Below are 23,826 nucleotides of genomic sequence, written 5' to 3' on the forward strand. Positions count from 1 at the left end.
TCTTTAAAACCTCGAGTTTGTTCCAAATTTTTATTACCTATTACTGACTTCTCCATCCATATTTCTGGCTTCTTTTCTGTGATGCTCACTTTCCTTCTAAGGTTCTAGATTAACTTCATCTTCATGTTTGTTTGCTCTTTCAGGTCACTGATCATCTTCACCTTCAAGCATTTAACAATGTGTACCTTATGAGCATATTTTACTTAATGATTAAGAAGTTCTTTTGGACGAGTCATATTCTTTTGCTTTTTCATGTTTCTAGTGTTTCTGTGTAGTAATCTGTTCATCTGTTGGTTTGGATAGCTACTTCAGTTTTTTTAAGCGGTGAGGGGTTTCTTACTGTTCACCTAAACCAACACCACCACTGGCCACCGAGTGAGAGCAGGAAAGGCACAGCTATCCAGGTTTGGTTCCTCCTCTTTCCCAGAGATTTTTTTACTTGCTTGTGGATTACCAGTGACCTGTTCTCTCTCTCTCTCTCTCTCTCTCTCTCTGAAAGAATGCCTCCTTGTAAATCTGATTCTCTTCTTCATTGGTTCAAAGGAGCCAGATACAACCTGCCAATTTAACTGGAATCCATTCTGCTACAAGTTTTAGACAACAAAACTCAAAAGTACAGAAGCATTTTTTTCCTATTATATATACTGAAAGTAACAAATAGTTACAACAGGTTGTACTATACACTGGTGTTCAAATTTACACAGAAGCAGGGACTCCAACAAAAAAATTTAGACTGGGAAAATAAAGCTAAGCTCAAACTTGCCCACACATATTTGAGCCAGTGGAATACCTTAGCAAGTTGCCAAGCCTGACTACCTGAGTTTAACTTTCCTGGATCCACAAGTGGAAGAATAGAATTGACTTCCACAGTTGTTCTTTATCCATCTCCTGCTTCCAGATGTACATTTAAAGTAGGTTTATCATATAACAATCTTTCAAACTACTAAAGTATATGACAGACAAGCATAAGCAAGAAATCATATTCATTCTATATCAAGTCTCACATGTAAAGTGTAGTCATTGAAGGGAGAAGGAATGAGACCTAATGTTCTAAGCAAAATTTAATTAATTTAGAAACTTTGTTATAATAATAAAAAGATGACTAACTCAAAATGAACAAATATAACTCAGAACTCTCAGTATGTACCATTACTTTTACAACCTTAAATCTCTATGAAATAAACCCTCTCACTTATTCTAATCCCAGGAAATGTTCTTACAGTTACTTTTATTTCATTTTTTCTATCTTCAAATAGAAGTAAAATTTTGATATTTCTTACTAAGAAGTGTTATATATAGTGTAATGCTTCTTTATAAAGGTGTCCACTTCTACAGTATAATAATTCTGAAGCAATGTACAAAAGAATGTTTCTACCCTAAACAGTAAATGCTTTTTCTGATGACATTTTAACATTATTTGCTATGTTGACAAAATTCTTTAAAATAATGGAAATAATTAGTAAATGATGATAATCATTATCCTGAATATAACATGTTACTGAAAAAAGCCAGAGTAATACTTTTACATTAAAACTTAAAGGTAAAGCTAAGAAGATGGCTCAGTGGATAAAGCACTCACCATGCAAGCCTGATGACATGATAAAATCAGCTGAAGCCCATGTAAATACAGAAGCATCATGGTACTTACACACATCACACTCAATAATAAATGTTTTAATACTGAATGCAGAGGGAAAATCCTTGATGGTTCTTAAGCTGAATGCTACCAATAATCACACCTTTCAGAAACATTACTTAGGAACAAACAAGCTCAAACAATAAGACTATGAAGAGCAAATATTTAGGAAGTATATAAGTATAACTAAAGTATAGCTGAAATGGAAAAGAAAACACATGGCTGACTACGAGATATAAGATCACAGGTGAACTGAAATGAGCCCCCAGACAACTGACAAAAGAGCAGCTGCTTTATTTTCTCTTATATTTAGTCATATACCTTATAAATGTAAATTCATTTCTAAAAAGCAGTGATTGTCTTTAATATACGTGTAGTTAAATCCTGTTAGCCTTTTTGATTAACATAATTAATTAAAATCTAAAACTGTAACATTTCCATAAATTTCAATATTGCATAGAATTTTAAGTCATATATATACTTGTTTCATTAAAATCAAGTGTTTTTAGTATATGGGAACTACAAGGTTCACACCTCCAGAATAAGTAATAGGAGCTTGTTAATTAAAATATGATTGTAACTGCTCATAATTTCTTATGCCCTGATAAAGTAATATAAATTTATCACTGACAGTTAACATAAAACCACAAAGACTATATAGTGTTACTGACAACATAAAACTGGATGTGTGGTGTATGCCTGCAAGCCCAGAATTTAGACTTAGAAACGGGAGGATCAGAAGTTCAAAGTCCCTTCCGGTCCATGCCAGCACCGGGATTCCTTGCCCATGGAGTCTCTGGACACCCGCAAGGACCCCCACTGGATCCCCCACAGGATCTTAAGACCTATGGTGAGTGGAACACAGCATCTGCTCCAATCCAATCGCGCGGAGATTGAGATTGCATTAATTAGGAAAGTAGAAAACCCGGCCTGATCAGGGTCACAAGTCCCTTCTGGTCCTCGCCAGAACCGGGATTCCTTGCCCGTGGAGGCTCCAGACAGACGCAAGGTCCCCCACAGGACTCTTCAAGGAATCTTAAGACTTCTGGTGAGTGGAACACAACTTCTGCCAGGAGGCAGGTTAGAACACCAGATATCTGGGCACCTTCCCTGCAAGAGGAGAGCTTGCCTGCAGAGAGTACTCTGACCACTGAAACTAAGGAGAGAGCTAGTCTCCCAGGTCTGCTGATAGAGGCTAACATAATCACCTGAGGAACAAGCTCTAACCAGAGACAGCTATAACAATTATCTCCAGAGATTAACAGATGGCGAAAGGCAAACATAAGAATCCTACTAACAGAAATCAAGACAACTCATCATCATGAGAACGCGGCATTCCCACCCCACCTAGTCCTGGGCACCCCAACACACCCAAAAAACTAGACCCGGATTTAAAAGCATATCTCCTGATGATGGTAGAGGACATCAAGAAGGACTTTAATAACTCAAAGAAATACAGGAGAATACAGCTAAACAGGTAGAAGACCTTAAAGAGGAAACACAAAAATCCCTTAAAGAATTGCAGGAAAACATGACCAAACAGGTGATGGAATTGAATAAAACCATCCAAGACCTAAAAAGGGAAGTAGACACAATAAAGAAAACACAAAGTGAGGCAACGCTGGAAATAGAAACCCTAGGAAAGAGATCTGAAACCATAGATGCGAGGATCAGCAACAGAATACAAGAGATGGAAGAGAGAATCTCAGGTGCAGAAGATTCCATAGAGAACATCGGCACAACAATCAAAGAAAATACAAAATGCAAAAAGATCCTAACTCAAAACATCCAGGAAATCTAGGACACAATGAGAAGACCAAACCTACAGATAATAGGAATAGATGAGAATGAAGATTTTCAACTTAAAGGGCCAGCAAATATCTTCAACAAAATTATAGAAGAAAACTTCCCAAACCTAAAGAATGAAATGCCAATGAACATACAAGAAGCCTATAGAACTCCAAATAGTCTGGACCAGAAAAGAAATTCGTCGAGACACATAGTAATCAGAACAACAAATGCACTAAATAAAGAGAGAATATTAAAAGCAGTAAGGGAAAAAGGTCAAGTAACATATAAAGGCAGGCCTATCAGAATTACACCGAACTTTTCACCAGAAGCTATGAAAGCCAGAAGATACTGGACAGATGTTAAACAGACGCAAAAAGAACACAAATGCCAGCCCAGGTTACTATACCCAGCTAAACTCTCAATTACCATAGAAGGAGAAACCAAAATATTCCATGACAAAACCAAATTCACACATTATCTTTGCACGAATCAAGCCCTTCAAAGGATAATAACAGAAAAAAAAAAAAAAAAAAACCAATACAAGGACGGAAATCATGCCCTAGAAAAAGCAAGAAAGTAATCACTCAACAAACCAAAAGAAGACAGCCACAAGAATGTAGTCTCCCCTCCCCCAGCCTGAAACCTGCATGCTCAGGGATGGAGCTTCCTGCTCATTTGTTCTGCCACGCCCATTGCTGGACCATGCCGCTTTGCTGTTGGTGCCACCACGTGCTCACCCTAATACCGGACCCCGAGACTATTCGGCAGGAATCGGGTCCCCTCCCCCTTCCTTCATAACTGAGTGTTGCAACAGTAAAAATGGAGCTTTGATCAGAATGACTGTCTTAGCTATATTTCTTTATCTCGCCACCTAGCCCCTCTTCTCTTCCAGGTTTCCAAAATGCCTTTCCAGACTAGAACCCAGGTTGTGATCCGCTGGACGGACACAACACAAAAACAGAATACCAACTCTAACAACAAAAATAACAGAAAGCAACAATTACTTTTCCTTAATATCTCTTAATATCAATGGACTCAATTCCCCAATAAAAAGTCATAGACTAACAGACTGGCTACACAAACAGGAACCAACATTCTGCTGCTTACAGGAAACCCATATCAGGAAAAAAGACAGACACTACCTCAGAGTGAAAAGCTGGAAAAGAATTTTCCAAGCAAATGGTCTGAAGAAACAAGCAGGAGTAGCCATTCTGATATCGAATAAAATCAACTTCCAACCCAAAAGTTATCAAAAAAGACAAGGAGGGACACTTCATACTCATCAAAGGTAAATCCTCCAAGAGGAACTCTCAATTCTGAATATCTATGCTCCAAATGCAAGGGCAGCCACATTCATTAAAAACACTTTAGTAAAGCTCAAAGCACACATTGCAACTCACACAGTAATAGTGAACAGATCCTGGAAACAGAAACTAAATAGGAACACAGTGAAACTAACAGAAGTGATGAAACAAATGGACTTAACAGATATCTAGAGAACATTTTATTCTAAAAACAAAAGGATATACCTTCTTCTCAGCACCTCATGGGACCTTCTCCAAAATTTATCATATAAATGGTCACAAAACAGGCCTCAATAGATACAAAAATATTGAAATTGTCCCATGCATCCTATCAGACCACCATGGACTAAGGCTGATCTTCAATAACAACATAAATAATGGAAAGCCAAGACTCATGTGGAAACTGAACAATACTCTTCTCAATGATACCTTGGTCAAGAAAGGAATAAAGAAAGAAATTAAAGACTTTTTAGAATTTAATGAAAGTGAAGCCACAACATACTCAAACATAAGGGACACAATGGAAGGATTTATAAGAGGGAAACTCATAGCTCTGAGTGCCTCCAAAAAGAAACTAGAGAGAGCACACACTAGCAGCTTGACAACACACCTTAAAGCTCTAGAAAAAAAGGAAGAAAACTCACCTAAGAGGAGTAGACGGCAGGAAATAATCAAACTCAGGGGCGAAATCAACCAAGTGGAAACAAGAAGAACTATTCAAAGAATCAAACAATCAAGGAGCTGGTTCTTTGAAAAAATCAACAAGATAGATAAACCCTTAGCCAGACTCACTAGAGGGCACAGGGACAGCATCCTAATTAACAAAATCAGGAATGAAAAGAAAGACATAACAACAGATCCTGAAGAAATCCAAAACACCATCAGATACTTCTACAAAAGGCTATACTCAACAAACCTGGAAAACCTGGATGAAATGGACAAATTTCTAGACAGATACCACGTACCAAAGTTAAATCAGGATCAAGTTAACGATCTAAACTGTCCCATATCCCCTAAAAAAATAGAAGCCGTCATTAATAGTCTCCCAACCAAAAAAAGCCCAGGACCAGATGGGTTTAGTGCAGAGTTCTATCAGACCTTCAAAGAAGATCTAATTCCAGTTCTGCACAAACTATTCCACAAAATAAAAGTAGAAGGTACTCTACCCAACTCATTCTATGAAGCCACAATTACTCTGATACCTAAACCACAGAAATATCCAACAAAGATAGAGAACTTCAGACCAATTTCCCTTATGAATATCGATACAAAAATACTCAATAAATTTCTCGCTAACTGAATCCAAGAACACATTAAATCAATCATCCATTCTGACCAAGTAGGTTTTATTCCAGGGATGCAGGGATGGTTTAATATACGGAAATCCACCAACGTAATCCTTTATATAAACAAACTCAAAGACAAAAAACACATGATCATCTCCTTAGACTCAGAGAAAGCATTTGACAAAATCCAACACCCATTCATAATAAAAGTCTTGGAAAGATAAGGAATTCAAGGCCCATACCTAAACATGATAAAAGCAATCTACAGCAAACCAGTAGACAACATCAAAGTAAATGGTCAGAAGCTGGAAGCAATTCCACTAAAATCAGGGAATAGACAAGGCTGATCACTTTCTCCCTACCTATTCAACATTGTACTTGAAGTACTAGCCAGAGCAATTCAACAACAAAAGGAGATCAAGGGGAGACAAATTGGAAAAGAGGAAGTCAAAATATCACTTTTTCCAGATGCTATAATAGTATATATAAGTGACCCTAAAAATTCCACCAGAGAACTCCTAAACCTGATAAACAGCTTCGGTGAAGTAGCTGCATATAATATTAACTCAAACAAGTCAATGGCCTTTCTCTACACAAAGAATAAAAAGACTGAGAAAGAAATTAGGGAAACAATACCCTTCTCAATAGTCACAAATAATATAAAATATCTTGGGGTGACTGCAACTAAGGAAGTGAAAGATCTGTATGATAAGAACTTTAAGTCTCTAAAGAAGGAAATTAAAGAAGATCTCAGAATACGGAAAGATCTCCCAAGCTCATGGATTGGCAGGGTCAACATTGTAAAAATGGCTATCTTGCTAAAAGCAATCTACAGATTCAATGCAATCCCAATCAAAATTCCAACTCAATTCTTCAACGAATTAGAAAGAGCAATCTGCAAATTCATCTGGATAACAAAAAACCTAGGATAGCAAAAACTCTTCTCAAGGATAAAAGAACCTCTGGTGGAATCACCATGCCTGACCTAAAGCTTTACTACAGAGCAATTGTGATAAAAACTGCATGGTACTGGTATAGTGACAGACAAGTAGACCAATGGAATAGAATTGAAGAACCAGAAATGAAACCACACACCTATGGTCACTTGATCTTCGACAAGGGAGCTAAAACCATCCAGTGGAAGAAAGACAGCATTTTCAACAAATGGTGCTGGCACAACTGGTGGTTATCATGTAGAAGAATGCGAATTGATCCATTCCTCTCTCCTTGTAGTAAGGTCAAATCTAAGTGGATCAAGGAACTCCATATAAAACCAGAGACAGTGAAACTTATAGAGGAGAAAGTGGGGAAAAGCCTCGAAGATATGGGCACAGGGGAAAAATTATTGAATAGAACAGCAATGGCTTGTGGTGTAAGATCGAGAATTGGCAAATGGGACCTCATGAAACTGCAAACCTTCTGTAAGGCAAAAGACACCGTCAATAAGACAAAAAGACCACCAACAGATTGGGAAAGGATCTTTACCTATCCTAAATCAGATAGGGGACTAATATCCAATATATATAAAGAACTCAAGAAGGTGGACTTCAGAAAATCAAATAACCCCATTAAAAAATGGGGCTCAGAGCTAAACAACGAATTCTCACCTGAGGAATACCAAATGGCTGAGAAGCACCTGGAAAAATGTCCAGCATCCTTAATCATTAGAGAAATGCAAATCAAAACAACCCTGAGATTACATCTCATACCAGCCAGAATGGCTAAGATCAAAAATTCAGATGAGAGCAGATGCTGGCGAGGATCTGAGAAAGAGGAAAACTCCTCCATTGTTGGTGGGATTGCAAGCTTGTATAACCACTCTGGAAATCAGTCTAGTGGTTTCTCAGAAAATTGGACATAGTACTACCAGAGGATCCCTTAATACCTCTTCTGGGAATATATCCAGAAGATGTTCCATGCTCCACTATGTTCATAGCAGCCTTATTTATAATAGCCAGAAGCTGGAAAGAACCCAGATGCCCCTCAACAGAGGAATGGGTACCAAAAATGTGGTACATTTACATAATGGAGTACTACTCAGCTATTAAAAGGAATGAATTTATGAAATTCCTAGGCAAATGGTTGGACCTGGAGGGCATCATCCTGAGTGAGGTAACACAATCACAAAAGAACTCAAATGATATGTACTCACTGATAAGTGGATATTAGCCCAGAAACTTAGTATACCCGAGATATAAGATACAATTTGCAAAACACATGAAACTGAAGAAGAACGAAGACCAAAGTCTGGACACTTTGCCCCTTCTTAGAATTGGGAACAATCACCCATGGAAGGAGTTATAGAGACAAAGTTTGGAGCTGAGACAAAAGATTGGACCACCTAGAGACTGCCATATCCAGGGATACATCCCATAATCAACCTCCAAAAGATGACACCATTGCACACACTAGCAAGAGTTTGCTTAAAGTACCCTGATATAGCTGTCTCTTGTGAGAGTAGGCCGGGGCCTAGCAAACACAGAAGTGGATGCTCACAGTCAGCTATTGGATGGATCACAGGGACCCCAATGGAGGAGCTAGAGAAAGTATCCAAGAATCTAAAGAGTTCTGCAACCCTGTAAGTGCAACAATATTATGAACTAATCAGTACCCCGCAGCTCTTGACTCTAGCTGCATATGTATCAAAAGATGGCCTAGTCGGCCATCACTGGAAAGAGAGGCCCATTGGACATGCAAACTTTATATGCTCCAGTACAGGGGAACGCCAGGGCCAAAAATGGGAATGGGTGGGTAGGGGAGTGGGGGAGGGAGGGTATGGGGGACTTTTGGGATAGCATTGGAAATGTAATTGAGGAAAATACGTAATAAAAAAATATTTAAAAAAAAAGAAGTTTAAAGTTAAAAAAAAAAAAAAGTTCAAAGTTATCCTCAGGCTACATAGTGAATTAAAGACTGGAAGGTGATTCATAAGACTCCATCTCAATAAAAAAGATAGATTCATGTTTTTAAATAAATCACACATTACCAGCAAAAATGTACCAATATTAAAAATGAAATGGTGAGAGGACAGGTGCCCACCCGGCTGGGGAGGCGGCCTAAGCCACAGCAGCAGCGGTCGCCATCTTGGTCCGGGACCCGCCGAACTTAGGAAATTAGTCTGAACAGGTGAAAGGGTGAGCCAGAGAACCTGACAGCTTCTGGAACAGGCAGAAGCACAGAGGCGCTGAGGCAGCACCCTGTGTGGGCCGGGGACAGCCGGCCACCTTCCGGACCAGAGGACAGGTGCCCGCCCGGCTGGGGAGGCGACCTAAGCCACAGCAGCAGCGGTCGCCATCTTGGTCCCGGGACTCCAAGGAACTTAGGAAATTAGTCTGAACAGGTGAGAGGGTGCGCCAGAGAACCTGACAGCTTCTGGAACAGGCGGAAGCACAGAGGCGAAGAGGCGCTGAGGCAGCACCCTGCGTGGGCCGGGGACAGCCGGCCACCTTCCGGACCAGAGGACAGGTGCCCGCCCGGCTGGGGAGGCGACCTAAGCCACAGCAGCAGCGGTCGCCATCTTGGTCCCGGGACTCCAAGGAACTTAGGAAATTAGTCTGCTTAGGTGAGAGTCTGTACCACCTGGGAACTGCCAAAGCAACACAGTGTCTGAGAAAGGTCCTGTTTTGGGCCTTCTTCTTCGGCCAGGAGGAGGTCCAAATACAAGATATCTGCGCACCTTCCCTGTAAGAGAGCTTGCCAGCAGAGAGTGCTCTGAGCACTGAAACTCAGAGGAGAGAATCTGTCTCCCAGGTCTGCTGATAGACGGTAACAGAATCACCAGAAGAACAATCTCTAAACAGAGTCAACTATAACTACTAACTCCAGAGATTACCAGATGGCGAAAGGTAAACGGAGGAATCTTACTAACAGGAACCAAGACCACTCACCATCACCAGAACCCAGCACACCCACTTCGCCCAGTCCAGGGAACCCCAACACACCTGAGAACCTAGACCTAGATTTAAAAGCATATCTCATGATGATGGTAGAGGACATCAAGAAGGACTTTAATAAATCACTTAAAGAAATACAGGAGAACACTGCTAAAGAGTTACAAGTCCTTAAAGAAAAACAGGAAAACACAATCAAACAGGTAGAAGTCCTTACAGAAAAAGAGGAAAAAACATACAAACAGGTGATGGAAATGAACAAAACCATACTAGACCTAAAAAGGGAAGTAGACACAATAAAGAAAACTCAAAGCGAGGCAACTCTAGAGATAGAAACCCTAGGAAAGAAATCTGGAACCATAGATTTGAGCATCAGCAACAGAATACAAGAGATGGAAGAGAGAATCTCAGGTGCAGAAGATTCCATAGAGAACATCGGCACAACAATCAAAGAAAATGGAAAATGCAAAAAGATCCTAACTCAAAATATCCAGGAAATCCAGGACACAATAAGAAGACCAAACGTACGGATAATAGGAGTGGATGAGAATGAAGATTTTCAACTCAAAGGTCCAGCAAACATCTTCAACAAAATTATTGAAGAAAACTTCCCAAATCTAAAGAATGAGATGCATATGAACATACAAGAAGCCTACAGAACTCCAAATAGACTGGACCAGAAAAGAAATTCCTCCCGACACATAATAATCAGAACATCAAATGCACTAAATAAAGATAGAATACTAAAAGCAGTAAGGGAAAAAGGTCAAGTAACATATAAAGGCAAGCCTATCAGAATTACACCAGATTTTTCACCAGAGACTATGAAAGCCAGAAGAGCCTGGACAGATGTTATACAGACACTAAGAGAACACAAACTGCAGCCCAGGCTACTATACCCAGCCAAACTCTCAATTATCATAGAGGGAGAAACCAAAGTATTCCACGACAAAACCAAATTCACGCATTATCTCTCCACGAATCCAGCCCTTCAAAGGATAATAACAGAAAAAAACCAATACAAGAACGGGAACAACGCCCTAGAAAAAACAAGAAGGTAATCCCTCAACAAACCTAAAAGAAGACAGCCACAAGAACAGAATGCCACCTTTAACAACTAAAATAACAGGAAGCAACAATTACTTTTCCTTAATATCTCTTAACATCAATGGTCTCAACTCGCCAATAAAAAGACATAGACTAACAAACTGGCTACACAAACAAGACCCAACATTTTGCTGCTTACAGGAAACTCATCTCAGAGAAAAAGATAGACACTACCTCAGAATGAAAGGCTGGAAAACAATTTTCCAAGCAAATGGTATGAAGAAACAAGCAGGAGTAGCCATCCTAATATCTGATAAGATTGACTTCCAACCCAAAGTCATCAAAAAAGACAAGGAGGGACACTTCATTCTCATCAAAGGTAAAATCCTCCAAGAGGAACTCTCAATTCTGAATATCTATGCTCCAAATACAAGAGCAGCCACATTCACTAAAGAAACTTTAGTAAAGCTCAAAGCACACATTGCGCCTCACACAATAATAGTGGGAGACTTCAACACACCACTTTCACCAATGGACAGATCATGGAAACAGAAACTAAACAGGGACACACTGAAACTAACAGAAGTGATGAAACAAATGGATCTGACAGATATCTACAGAACATTTTTCCCTAAAACAAAAGGATATACCTTCTTCTCAGCACCTCATGGTACCTTCTCCAAAATTGACCACATAATAGGTCACAAATCAGGCCTCAACAGATTCAAAAATATTGAAATTGTCCCATGTATCCTATCAGATCACCATGCACTAAGGCTGATCTTCAATAACAAAATAAATAACAGAAAGCCAACATTCACATGGAAACTGAACAACACTCTTCTCAATGATACCTTGGTCAAGGAAGGAATAAAGAAAGAAATTAAAGACTTTTTAGAGTTTAATGAAAATGAAGCCACAACGTACCCAAACCTTTGGGACACAATGAAAGCATTTCTAAGAGGGAAACTCATAGCTATGAGTGCCTTCAAGAAAAAACGGGAGAGAGCACATACTAGCAGCTTGACAACACATCTAAAAGCTCTAGAAAAAAAGGAAGCAAATTCACCCAAGAGGAGTAGACGGCAGGAAATAATCAAACTCAGGGGTGAAATCAACCAAGTGGAAACAAGAAGAACTATTCAAAGAATTAACCAAACGAGGAGTTGGTTCTTTGAGAAAATCAACAAGATAGATAAACCCTTAGCTAGACTCACTAAAGGGCACAGGGACAAAATCCTAATTAACAAAATCAGAAATGAAAAGGGAGACATAACAACAGATCCTGAAGAAATCCAAAACACCATCAGATCCTTCTACAAAAGGCTATACTCAACAAAACTGGAAAACCTGGACGAAATGGACAAATTTCTGGACAGATACCAGGTACCAAAGTTGAATCAGGATCAAGTTGACCTTCTAAACAGTCCCATATCCCCTAAAGAAATAGAAGCAGTTATTAATAGTCTCCCAGCCAAAAAAAGCCCAGGACCAGACGGGTTTAGTGCAGAGTTCTATCAGACCTTCAAAGAAGATCTAACTCCAGTTCTGCACAAACTTTTTCACAAGATAGAAGTAGAAGGTATTCTACCCAACTCATTTTATGAAGCCACTATTACTCTGATACCTAAACCACAGAAAGATCCAACAAAGATAGAGAACTTCAGACCAATTTCTCTTATGAACATCGATGCAAAAATCCTTAATAAAATTCTCGCTAACCGAATCCAAGAACACATTAAAGCAATCATCCATCCTGACCAAGTAGGTTTTATTCCAGGGATGCAGGGATGGTTTAATATACGAAAATCCATCAATGTAATCCATTATATAAACAAACTCAAAGACAAAAACCACATGATCATCTCGTTAGATGCAGAAAAAGCATTTGACAAGATCCAACACCCATTCATGATAAAAGTTCTGGAAAGATCAGGAATTCAAGGCCAATACCTAAACATGATAAAAGCAATCTACAGCAAACCAGTAGCCAACATCAAAGTAAATGGAGAGAAGCTGGAAGCAATCCCACTAAAATCAGGGACTAGACAAGGCTGCCCACTTTCTCCCTACCTTTTCAACATAGTACTTGAAGTATTAGCCAGAGCAATTCGACAACAAAAGGAGATCAAGGGGATACAAATTGGAAAAGAGGAAGTCAAAATATCACTTTTTGCAGATGATATGATAGTATATATAAGTGACCCTAAAAATTCCAACAGAGAACTCCTAAACCTGATAAACAGCTTCGGTGAAGTAGCTGGATATAAAATTAACTCAAACAAGTCAATGGCCTTTCTCTACACAAAGAATAAACAGGCTGAGAAAGAAATTAGGGAAACAACACCCTTCTCAATAGCCACAAATAATATAAAATATCTCGGCGTGACTCTAACGAAGGAAGTGAAAGATCTGTATGATAAAAACTTCAAGTCCCTGAAGAAAGAAATTAAAGAAGATCTCAGAAGATGGAAAGATCTCCCATGCTCATGGATTGGCAGGACCAACATTGTAAAAATGGCTATCTTGCCAAAAGCAATCTACAGATTCAATGCAATCCCCATCAAAATTCCAACTCAATTCTTCAACGAATTAGAAGGAGCAATTTGCAAATTCATCTGGAATAACAAAAAACCGAGGATAGCAAAAACTCTTCTCAAGGATAAAAGAACCTCTGGTGGAATCACCATGCCTGACCTAAAGCTTTACTACAGAGCAATTGTGATAAAAACTGCATGGTACTGGTATAGAGACAGACAAGTGGACCAATGGAATAGAATTGAAGACCCAGAAATGAACCCACACACCTATGGTCACTTGATCTTCGACAAGGGAGCCAAAACCATCCAGTGGAAGAAAGACAGCATTTTCAACAATTGGTGCTGGCACAACTGGTTGTTATCATGTAGAAGAATGCGAATCGATCCATACTTATCTCCTTGTACTAAGGTCAAATCTAAGTGGATCAAGGAACTTCACATAAAACCAGAGACACTGAAACTTATAGAGGAGAAAGTGGGGAAAAGCCTTGAAGATATGGGCACAGGGGAAAAATTCCTGAACAGAACAGCAATGGCTTGTGCTGTAAGATCGAGAATTGACAAATGGGACCTAATGAAACTCCAAAGTTTCTGCAAGGCAAAAGACACTGTCTATAAGACAAAAAGACCACCAACAGACTGGGAAAGGATCTTTACCTATCCTAAATCAGATAGGGGACTAATATCCAACATATATAAAGAACTCAAGAAGGTGGACCTCAGAAAATCAAATAACCCCCTTAAAAAATGGGGCTCAGAACTGAACAAAGAATTCTCACCTGAGGAATACCGAATGGCAGAGAAGCACCTGAAAAAATGTTCAACATCCTTAATCATCAGGGAAATGCAAATCAAAACAACCCTGAGATTCCACCTCACACCAGTGAGAATGGCTAAGATCAAAAATTCAGGTGACAGCAGATGCTGGCGAGGATGTGGAGAAAGAGGAACACTCCTCCATTGTTGGTGGGATTGCAGGCTTGTACAACCACTCTGGAAATCAGTCTGGCGGTTCCTCAGAAAATTGGACATAGTACTACCGGAGGATCCAGCAATACCTCTCCTGGGCATATATCCAGAAGAAGCCCCAACTGGTAAGAAGGACACATGCTCCACTATGTTCATAGCAGCCTTATTTATAATAGCCAGAAACTGGAAAGAACCCAGATGCCCCTCAACAGAGGAATGGATACAGAAAATGTGGTACATCTACACAATGGAGTACTACTCAGCTATTAAAAAGAATGAATTTATGAAATTCCTAGCCAAATGGATGGACCTGGAGAGCATCATCCTGAGTGAGGTAACACAATCACAAAGGAACTCACACAATATGTACTCACTGATAAGTGGATACTAGCCCAAAACCTAGGATACCCACGATATAAGATACAATTTCCTAAACACATGAAACTCAAGAAAAATGAAGACTGAAGTGTGGACACTATGCCCCTCCTTAGAAGTGGGAACAAAACACCCATGGAAGGAGTTACAGAAACAAAGTTTGGAGCTGAGATGAAAGGATGGACCATGTAGAGACTGCCATATCCAGGGATCCACCCCATAATCAGCATCCAAACGCTGACACCATTGCATATACTAGCAAGATTTTATCGAAAGGACCCAGATGTAGCTGTCTCTTGTGAGACTATGCCGGGGCCTAGCAAACACAGAAGTGGATGCTCACAGTCAGCTAATGGATGGATCACAGGGCTCCCAATGGAGGAGCTAGAGAAAGTACCCAAGGAGCTAAAGGGATCTTCAACCCTATAGGTGGAACAACATTATGAACTAACCAGTACCCCTGAGCTCTTGACTCTAGCTGCATATGTATCAAAAGATGGCCTAGTCGGCCATCACTGGAAAGAGAGGCCCATTGGACACGCAGACTTTGTGTGCCCCGGTACAGGGGAACGCCAGGGCCAAAGGGGGGGAGTGGGTGGGTAGGGGAGTGGGGGTGGGTGGGTAAGGGGGACTTTTGGTATAGCATTGGAAATGTAAATGAGCTAAATACCTAATAAAAAATGGAAAAAAAAAAATTTAAATTAAATAAATACCTAATTTTTTTTAAAAAAAAAAAAAAAAAATGAAATGGTGAAAAAAATTTTCAAAGATTATATCTGACAATGTAGACTTGGAGCCAAATTGGTCAGAAAAGATAAAGTCACTAAAAATAATAAAAAGGAATCTTTACAAAATCATAACAAATATGAACGCATATGTAATCAAAATTTGCTAAACCTATTTTCATAAAACCAACACTATTGGGCATAAAAGGACAAAGAGGTCGAAATACAACAAAATTAACTTTTATATGTCACTTGAATCAACAGATAATTCACAGAGAAACATTAAAAAGTAAGCTTCCCCCTCAACAGAGGAATGGATACAGAAAATGTGGTACATCTACACAATGGAGTACTACTCAGCTATTAAAAAGAATGAATTTATGAAATTCCTAGCCAAATGGATGGACCTGGAGGGCATCATCCTGAGTGAGGTAACACAATCACAAAGGAACTCACACAATATGTACTCACTGATAAGTGGATATTAGCCCAAAACCTAGGATACCCAAGATATAAGATACAATTTCCTAAACACATGAAACTCAAGAAAAATGAAGACTGAAGTGTGGACACTATGCCCCTCCTTAGAAGTGGGAACAAAAGACCCTTGGAAGGAGGTACAGAGACAAAGTTTGGAGCTGAGATGAAAGGATGGACCATGTAGAGACTGCCATATCCAGGGATCCACCCCATAATCAGCATCCAAACGCTGACACCATTGCATACACTAGCAAGATTTTATCGAAAGGACCCAGATGTAGCTGTCTCTTGTGAGACTATGCCGGGGCCTAGCAAACACAGAAGTGGATGCTCACAGTCAGCTAATGGATGGATCACAGGGCTCCCAATGGAGGAGCTAGAGAAAGTAACCAAGGAGCTAAAGGGATCTGCAACCCTATAGGTGGATCAACATTATGAACTAACCAGTACCCCGGAGCTCTTGACTCTAGCTGCATATGTATCAAAAGATGGCCTAGTCGGCCATCACTGGAAAGAGAGGCCCATTGGACATGCAAACTTTATATGCCCCAGGACAGGGGAACGCCAGGGCCAAAAAGGGGGAGTGGGCGGGTAGGGGAGTGGGGGTGGGTGGGTATGGGGGACTTTTGGTATAGCATTGGAAATGTAAATGAGCTAAATACCTAATAAAAAATGGAAAAAAAAGTAAGCTTCACAGTAAAATATATCATAAATCAAATGAACTTAGCAGACCTTACAGAATATTCTATTGTACAGTTATATAATACACATTCAATCTAGAAGTCCATAGAATTTTTCCCATAATATAATCCATTCTGCTCACAAATCAAGTTAAATAATGAAATTTTTTGAAAGAATTTCTTCATCTTATATCAATTAGAATCAATAACTCAAGGTTATCCTTGGTTACACAACAAATTTAGGACTAGCCTGAGTTACTCACCTTGCTTTAAATTAAAAAAAAAAGCTTAACATGACAAATAAGCCATGATACATGAAGTCATGTGTCAATATCAGTAACTTTCATTAATGTATGTAAATAAACATTAAATATTTGATATTACAAGTTTTTCCCAAAGGTGACAAATCATCAACCATAAAAATAGACAAATTTTGTCATTAAGTTAAAATCTTATCTTCTCATTCTTTTTCTTGTGAGCCAATGGAATAAATAAAAACATTCCTTCCCCTTACAGGACTGCGTCTTTGGCCTCAGTGGGAGAGGATGCTCTTAGTCCTACTGCAACTGGATGTCGCAGGGTGAGGTGGGACCCAAGTAGAACTTCCCCTTCTCTGGGGTAAAAGGGGTAATGAGATGGAGGCTTTGTAAGGGTGATACTGGGAGCAAATGAGGATGGGGGAACTGACTGGGATATAAGGTGAATTACTGATGACAATAAACAAGTACCCATGTTCTCTCTCATATAAAGGCTTCTAAAACAAAACCAACTGAAATACATAAAAGCATTACTGAAGACTTTTACAGAAGAAAGAGGTAGTTGGGTGAGGGCATAAGAAAGGTAAAGGAGGAATGGATTTGATTAATGTATATTACCTACAAGTATGAACATGAAACAGTGAAATATTTTCCTATATATCTAATATATGCTCCTAGTTAAAAAGTTAGATATGAGACCAGCAAGATGGCTGCCTGGATAAAGATACTTGCTGCCAAGACTGATCACCTGACTTTGAACCACAATAGCCATCTGTTGGAAAAAGAACAAAACAAAGTCCTGCAATGGTTCTTTGACCTTTGACTTCTACATATATTTTACAGCATGTGCGCACGCAGACACATACACAAACACACACACACACACATGCACGCACAAAATAAATAAATGTAAAAAGAAAAGTTAAACATAAGCCTATTGTAAGATTGTCAACTAGGTATTTACAAAAAATAAACAACTAAAACCAAAAGTAAACATCATCTAAAAGCTTTATAAATGAATTTCCACAGCAGAAATCTTTGGAATAGACAAAAACCAGGAGAAAATTAATTTCTACTAATAGGTAACTAAATGAAGGAAGACACAATCAGTACATATAACAACATGAAATTCAAATTCAGATTAGTGAAGGAAGCCAGAAGGGTATAGGTATGTTCTATATGATTCATTCCTATTATAGAAAAGTCAACATCTACAGTGAGAGAAAGCAGATCAGAAACTTGCACATTTACAGAGTTGAAGAAAAAGATGAATTTCAGAGATGATGATGATAGTTGGAGAGATATACACATGACCAAACTCATCAAACTTAGTATTTTACAGCTGTGCAGCTTATCCTGTCAAGTAGATCTCAACAGACCTGCTCATTATAAAGTATAAGATTATAGCTAGTAAATTTTAAATAAACCAGTAAAATCTTCTGTTATTCTAGAATAAAATACTTGGATAAACCTGTTACAATATTACATGCTGTAAAATACACTTGGTTACATGATTAAATATTTAATACACCACACCTTAGCTTCTTCCTCTTGAGCTTTCTTCACAATAGCTTGTAGCTGTACCTCTCGTTTAAATTCTGCATGAAGTAATTTCTCTTCCATCATCCTACGTCGTTGATCTAGTAATTCTTCCTTCCACTTTCGGACATCTTTCTCCTATGTATGACAAATTATCACATCATTAACATCAAAATATAAAGTAATTCATCAGAGGACTAAGGGGTAAATAGAAAAATTCAGGAATATTATTAATGATTAAAACCCTACTACATAGCCAGAACTACAGCTTCCTTGATTCTCCAGTCCCTTAAATACTCTTTTTTTTTTCTAATACATATAAAAAGAGAATAATACTTGGCCCTAACCAATACATTAATATCACTTCCTCTGAGGCTCAGGAATATTACAAGAGAGGGGATGTTAAGAGCTGGATGACAGGGAGAAGGGCTGCAAAATGCTGTCTTCTGGGCACAACATGCCACTACAATTATGAACTCATACCAGCTCCAGTTGCCTACACTAGGTTTGCACTAGGCTTGTCAACAGTCCTAGTCATGGGTGAGGGACGATCATGGAACCGGACCTCTCCACGAGAAACTATTTGCTATTAATTCTTGCCTGGAAGGGAGTCATGTCTTCAGTTATGTACCTATTTAGTAAGTCCATCAAACTCCAATGGATAGTTCCATATCCATGGTCACCAGTACAGCCCTGGTAAAACCTACTGAGTCATAAAACAAAGAGCTGTGAATGTGGAAAAGGAGACTATTGATACTGGAGTAGACAGGCAGGAGGGAGATAGACTAGGTGAAGAACAGTAATTAGAATGTATATATACAGGTATGAACTCGTCAAAGAATATATATGTATGTTTTAATAAAATCACACTTCTGGCAAAAGGGGTGGGGAACAGTAAATAACTGACTGTTTTATTCTGAAGACTTAGTTAAATGAATAGACCTCTTAGGACAGTGCATTTGATATAGCTGTATTTTTAGATATTATTACACTAAGCCATGAGACAGAGTGGACACTGTGTATGACATTTAATATTAATTATCAGCCTGAATAGGTCTACAAGCACCTAAGAGCCAAACTTCTGAGGAGAAGGCAAGGTTAACTCTGGCAGAAAAACCCAACAAAATAGTGAGCCACAATTGATGGGCTGGCATCTCAGACCAAAAAAAAGTAAAAAGCAAGCTGAATGCTAACATTTCTCTGCTTCCTGACAACAAATTTATGGTAAACTGCAGCCTCAATTCCTGTTATTATAACTTCTGTATCATGATGGAGTGTACCCTCAAACTGTGAAACATAATAAACGCTTCCAACCTTCAGTTTCTTTTGTCAGCATCTGTCACAGCAATGAGAAATGTAAATTAATACATGGTGGATTTCTTTACTAAGCCTTGTATTTCTACAAAACAATCAATAATCAAGAAAAATACTTTAAATTCTTAACATTTCAAACAATAAAGGTAAAAATGTATCCAGTGCCCCCAGGTTATCAGATTCAATAGAAGTACATGAATAAAAAAAGCAATGAACATGTCAGATGGATTTTACCCATAATCCATAATTATATGTTAAGTAACACAAACAAGTATGTAGAAATATTAGTATATTAGAAGCCACTTCTTTGTGGGAAGCCACATGTGCCGTTGCTGAGTGGCACTGACTACTGCTGGCCACCACGCATAAGATTGGACAAACAACCAATGTGTACATATGCAGTAAAGTTTTTTGCAAAGACACTGCCTGGCCCAGGCATGATAATGAGGTTCTGTAAGGTACTGAGAGTATAACCAATCAGATGTGAGACATGTAAATGAGGTATGATAATGAGGTTCTATAAGGTACTGAGAGAGAGTAGCCAATCAGATGAGGAACATGCAAATGAGGCTTAGTGCATAACCAATCCGGGTGTGAGACACGCCCCTCCTAGGCCTATAAAAGCAGCACCAGTTCTGGGCTCGAAGTCTTTTCGCCTCTACAATCAAGCTCTCCCAATAAACGTGTGCAGAAGGATCCTGTTGCAACGTCCTTCTTCCTGGCCAGTCGAGAGAGCGCGCGCGCGCGCAAGACTTCTTAAAGTCTGAACTCTAAACATGTTCCTCATGTGACACTAAAACCCACTTGTATTCTCATAGACTCAGTTTTCACATCTGTAAAAATGGTAAACAACTATATTGTGTTCCACACAGTTACTGTAGTCAGATGAAACCTTTTACTTAGAACAATGTTAAAATAAGAACCTATTATAAAATTGAAAAATGGAATTACTACCAAAATTAAAAAATACATAGGGAAGGCTGAATTAAACCAGAGAATTTCCACCCTTATAAAAATTCAGCAATCTCTAAATTGTTCACACAAATACTTAGAAATCATATTATTAATGCAAGGCTGCACTGTATAATTTTTGTTCATATTTAAAATTAGGACATGGCTATGCTAGAGAACATTTAATATAATAATAAAGTAACATTCACTTTGGAGAACTCCTCAGCATAATAGACTGCTTTTCATATGCAATTTATTCTGAATGACAAACAAGACATAAATAAATTTTAACACCTGTATTCTGAAGGATCTAATAATACCTCGCTCATTTTTATAACCATCCTTATTATTGTATTCACTGATCTTTAGGAATGTAAATAATACATTTAACCTATATACATTAGTTGTCCAAGAACTAAAGGGTGTGTTTTGTCATATGTGTGAGACAACCAGCCACTCAGACGGTTCCCAATAATGAAAGTCAATTGTTAATAATTTAGTAGTATAATGTCCTCCCTCATTGTGTTAGTGTTGTGATCCAATTTTATTTTCCATTTTCAAAAAAAAAAAAGATGCTATAAAGACAGCACTGCTTCTATCTTATTAACTGTCTTGTGTTCTCTCTTTCACACCTAATTACTTTGTAGGGAAACCACCAGCTCAATGTAAAGACACTCAGACTGTAAAAAGGACATCTAGCAGGGAACTGGACTTTCTAAATAATAGCAAAACATGAATTTGGAACTAGGAACAGCAGCGGAGAGCTTGGCAGAAGTTCTCCCAAACCCCAGGTGACTGAAAGTCTCATTTCAAAACCAGAGCAAAGACCACTAGGTAGTCTATTTTTGATTTGCCATGAAAAACAAGTGATCACACATTGAACATCCATCCATCCTATCCAGAGTTATGTTTTATGTATCCTATTTAAGTACCATGCAGCCCATAATACACTGGTAATTTTACTGATAGAATCTGAAATATATAGAAAACAGCGTCCTTTGTGGACCTGTTCACATAGTAGATGTATCTCTATTTGTTTTGAGGAGCCACCACACTAATTTCCACAATGACGGCATTTTACATTCCTCCCAAAAGTGTATGCAAATTTTCTGTTCCCCACATCATCGTGAGCATTAGTTGTCCAGTCTTTTTTACTTAAGAAGTTTAATTCTGATAATTTCATACACAAGAACTATATTTGTATTCTTTCTATTCCTCCCTCATCCTTCTCCAACTCCTCCCATATTCACTACATTTCTTCTTGAAGTTGTGGCCTCTTGTCATTCATTACATTCTTCTCTCTGTCTCTGTCTCTCTGTCTCTCTCTCTCCCATGCCCTCTCCCTCTCCGTCTTCCCACTCCTTCAACCCGATAAATAGGAGGACTTCTGATATGAGGGAGCGGTTGTCCTCATTAAATCTCAACAATAGTCACTAAGCAATACTAGCATAGTAACACCATCAGCTGACATGACAACATGGACATGAGAAATCTCAGAAAGCTCTACCCCTAGATGAAGAGCTTATAGGCAATAAATGCCTGTTGAGAGTGAGAGAATCAATCGTTTCCAGGGAGGAGCCCGTAAGAATTATCCAATCCAAGCGGTCACTCTTCTCTTAATCTTACCTACTCTGACAGGGATATAATAAAATCTCGTAATTTCTAACTCTCTAGTTGGGAATTATTCTATTGGATTCTATTGAACATTATTGTAATTGGACATTACCCAATTCTCTCACTGACCAAGAATAGTGAATACTTTCAAACATATTTCTTCACAAGAGAAAACATATGTGTGCTAGTCAACAACCCATGGTTGTGGGGCTTTCGGTCCCCAGGGGTGACCTATCACTGTTATTCTCTTTAACATACATAGCACCAACCTTCCATTTAAATTTGCATCACCCTGCCCACAGATTAGTGTAGCACTCAGACATCATCAGAGACATTTAATCAGTAGATAGTGGTTAATGAAGAAACACACAACTGGTCAAAGTGCAGAAGATAAGTGTGTGTTAGTAGAGTGTTAAACCATCACAGAAGAGGGAGTGAAAAGACTGTAAGAGCCAGAGGCAGAGGAAGGCAGGAGCAAAACAGTGTCTTCTAGGCATGAAAGTTCCACTGCACTCATGAATTTATAGAAACTGTGGCTACTTGCATAAGACCCTAAGATAGGATCAAATCAATGTTCTAGTTTATGAGTTCCCCAGTCCAAGAGAGAACCTGTGGAAGAGAATTGTTGGCTTCTAGAGAAGGGAAAATCACTTAACTTGGGGTGTGGATCCTTTCATTGAATTGTTTTATAAAAGTGTTTGTGTGTGTGTGTGTGTGTGTGTGTGTGTGTGTGTATGTATACCATGCTACAGTGGATGACCCAACATCCAAAAATGTATGCACAGCATACACTGAGTTGAAGAGTGATGGTGATGGTGGTAAAGGTAACAGTGACAACAAAATAAAGTTGGGCAGTTTAAGGAGGCGGGGGAGAGGTATGGATCTAGGAACTGTTAGAGGATGAATTTAGGGTGAATGTGATAAAAATATATTGCATGAAATTCTCAAAAAATGATATAAATATTTTTAAAAGACACATTTTCTAGACAGCTATATTCAGCACATAACCTCTGTCATTCTGAGAAGAGCCATTCTATCTGGTGTGAAGGAATATATCACTGAAGTTTAAGTTGCATTTCTCTGATCAATACAGAAGTTCAATACTTTTCTAAATATTTTTTAGCCATCAAAATTTTACTTGAATGAATTAGACCCTTTGATCAGTGTGTACGGGTTATTATTGCTCTAGATATTCAATTGTCCCATCCTTAGTTCTTTGCATATTAATATCATATCTGATCACTTTTTCAAATATCTATTACCATTTGTAAGATGTCTTGGTTTCAGTTTATCCTCCTTGCTATACAGAAGTGGTTTAACTTGTGTGACTCTACTTGTCTAACTTTGTTTTCATTGCTTATATCTTGTTGTGATATCAAAAAAATTATTGCCAAGATAAGTTTCTCCCTAGGCAGTCTTAAAAACGTC

General features: G+C 38.7%; 1 protein-coding gene across 6 annotated transcripts in view; it reads right to left on the minus strand.

Annotated features, from left to right (window-relative positions):
• The window catches only part of Scaper (S phase cyclin A-associated protein in the ER), a 388,343-nt gene that overhangs the window by 269,725 nt on the left and 94,792 nt on the right, over positions 1–23,826 (minus strand). For all 6 annotated transcript variants that reach the window (XM_030244383.1, XM_011242747.3, NM_001357652.1 and 3 more), the window contains one exon: positions 18,517–18,657. In XM_030244383.1, the coding sequence (XP_030100243.1) occupies positions 18,517–18,657 (141 nt within the window). The remainder of the gene's footprint in view (positions 1–18,516; positions 18,658–23,826) is intronic.

This window comes from Mus musculus, chromosome 9 (assembly GCF_000001635.26).
Source record: "Mus musculus strain C57BL/6J chromosome 9, GRCm38.p6 C57BL/6J".
NCBI lineage: Eukaryota > Metazoa > Chordata > Mammalia > Rodentia > Muridae > Mus > Mus musculus.